At 37.7% G+C, this 1,868-nt stretch overlaps 1 protein-coding gene across 1 annotated transcript in view; it reads right to left on the bottom strand.

The window, feature by feature from the left end:
* Window positions 1-49: 49 nt before the first annotated feature.
* LOC108950242 (low-density lipoprotein receptor-related protein 1B-like) overlaps window positions 50-1,868 on the bottom strand; it is a 5,347-nt gene continuing 3,528 nt past the window's right edge. Inside the window, exons 8-10 of the mRNA XM_018815412.2 lie at window positions 1,352-1,516; window positions 767-909; window positions 50-327 (exon numbers count right to left, since the gene is read on the bottom strand). Coding sequence (XP_018670957.1) covers window positions 127-327; window positions 767-909; window positions 1,352-1,516 — 509 coding nt within the window. The 3' untranslated portion in view covers window positions 50-126. The remainder of the gene's footprint in view (window positions 328-766; window positions 910-1,351; window positions 1,517-1,868) is intronic.

Genomic DNA, 1,868 nt, shown 5'->3' with positions numbered 1-1,868 from the left:
ACTTGAAACATTTGCGCTAGATCAATAATCAAAATTTTTAGTTTTCCCAAAAAATTTGCCCAAAATTTGTTATTTCGGAAAATAAGAGGACTGGTCGTTTGTAATTGTTACTCAATAAAATCGTAATTAGTTGGAACAAAACATCAAAAATGATGAAAATAATTTCCTGCCACCTTTAAAAACTGCGCCAACAATTTGATCTGTTGTAACACAACCGTTATCCAATGTGCACGTAGATGTTATTGTTGTGTTGGGAAAACTAATTCGGTTGCTGCCGTCCGGATTCCAATTGCTGCTTCCAAATGAGAAGCGATTGAATTGGTTGGTCTGAAATAAATGTTTGTTCATCTTCGCATGGCAGGCTAACGTCGTTATAACTTGGGTGTTCTGTTTCAAACACCTCGTGCCCGCTTACGAGTTACCACGTATGTAACTTATGTATCCTTACATGGTGGGGCAACGACAGTCGTTATAACGTGGGTGTTCTGTTTCATACACCTCGTGCCTGCTTACAAGTTACCACGTATGGAACACCTCGTGCCCGCTTACAAGTTACCATGTATGTAACTTATTTATCCTCGCATGACGGGGCAACGACAGTCGTTATAACCTGGGTGTTTTGTTTCCTACACCTCATGCCCGCTTTTTCTTTACCATTCCTTTTTTGTAGGGCAGCGAAATATCGAAATATTTGCAAAGGATCTATGGGGTAATTTTTTATAAAAGTTTTGAAACTACTAAAATAAAACATGTTCACACCACTCACATCCTGAACCACACCAATGTAGTTGGTCGATAATTCACTAACGGAGAAATACTCGTTGTCGAAAACACATTTCTTGTTGTTGACTGTAGCTGCGTCGTAGTTCATTCCGCCGGCAAAGTTAACGCGGGGCATCCCGAGGTAGCCTATGGAAAATAATTGAAGATTGTAACTTTTTTTCTCGCTGTAGCTCAGTGGTTGGACGCTTGCATTGTAACCGAATGAAACATGTATGTAACGTTGGGTAATTGTATAAATGAACATATCTCCTATCTGTTTTCAGCACTCTAGCTCAGTGATTATGTGATTGTGTCATAACCAACTAATGAATGAATGTAACTTATTTATCCTCGCATGATAGGAGAAGTTGTTATAATAAATGGTCTATTTGGCCATTATCCCCAAAACACAAGGTATTGTTTGACAAGCAGCAACACTCGATATTTGTACTTTCTTTTCTGTAATCTAGTTTTCACATCATAATACTCCTTTATGTTTGAAAAATTCAAGAACTGTGTTTAGTATAAGTGGTATACAATTTATGAAATGAAAAATGTTGCGGTAGTAGAAATAGCTTAAGAACCTTACTTGCAAATCCTGAGTCAGTTGTTGTTTGTGTTGTTGATACTGGTTTGGCTGGTTCAGTACAGCTTGTATCTTTGTCCCTTGGTGCCCCAGCACATCGTGAGGTCTCACATGCTCGCAGTCGAGCTGTTGGGTGAACTATACATTCTTCCTCCGGGCTTGTACTGTCTGAGAATATATAATATTGTTTCAAACATAGAAAATCTATATTATTAGTTTTATACTAATGTTTAATATTAATTAATAATGTTTATTATTCAAGGTATATAATACTGGTATTATACTGTTGTTGCTACCAGGCACAATGTAATAATTTGCTCTTTCAGTAAAAAAAACAAAAAAAAACAATTGTCTCTTTCCCAAGGGCACATATGCCAATAAACATTATTGATCCTTGAATCCATAGTCTCTAGGGTTGGGGCATGAATGAATGAATGTAACTTACTTTATCCTCGCGGGGCTGGAAAACGACAGTCGTTATCACACGGGTTTAACACCTCGTGCCAGCTTACGAGTTACC

Source organism: Ciona intestinalis, unplaced genomic scaffold, assembly GCF_000224145.3.
Source record: "Ciona intestinalis unplaced genomic scaffold, KH HT000074.2, whole genome shotgun sequence".
NCBI lineage: Eukaryota > Metazoa > Chordata > Ascidiacea > Phlebobranchia > Cionidae > Ciona > Ciona intestinalis.
Note: the sequence above shows the minus strand (reverse complement) of the source record. Positions and strands in the feature narration are given on the sequence as shown.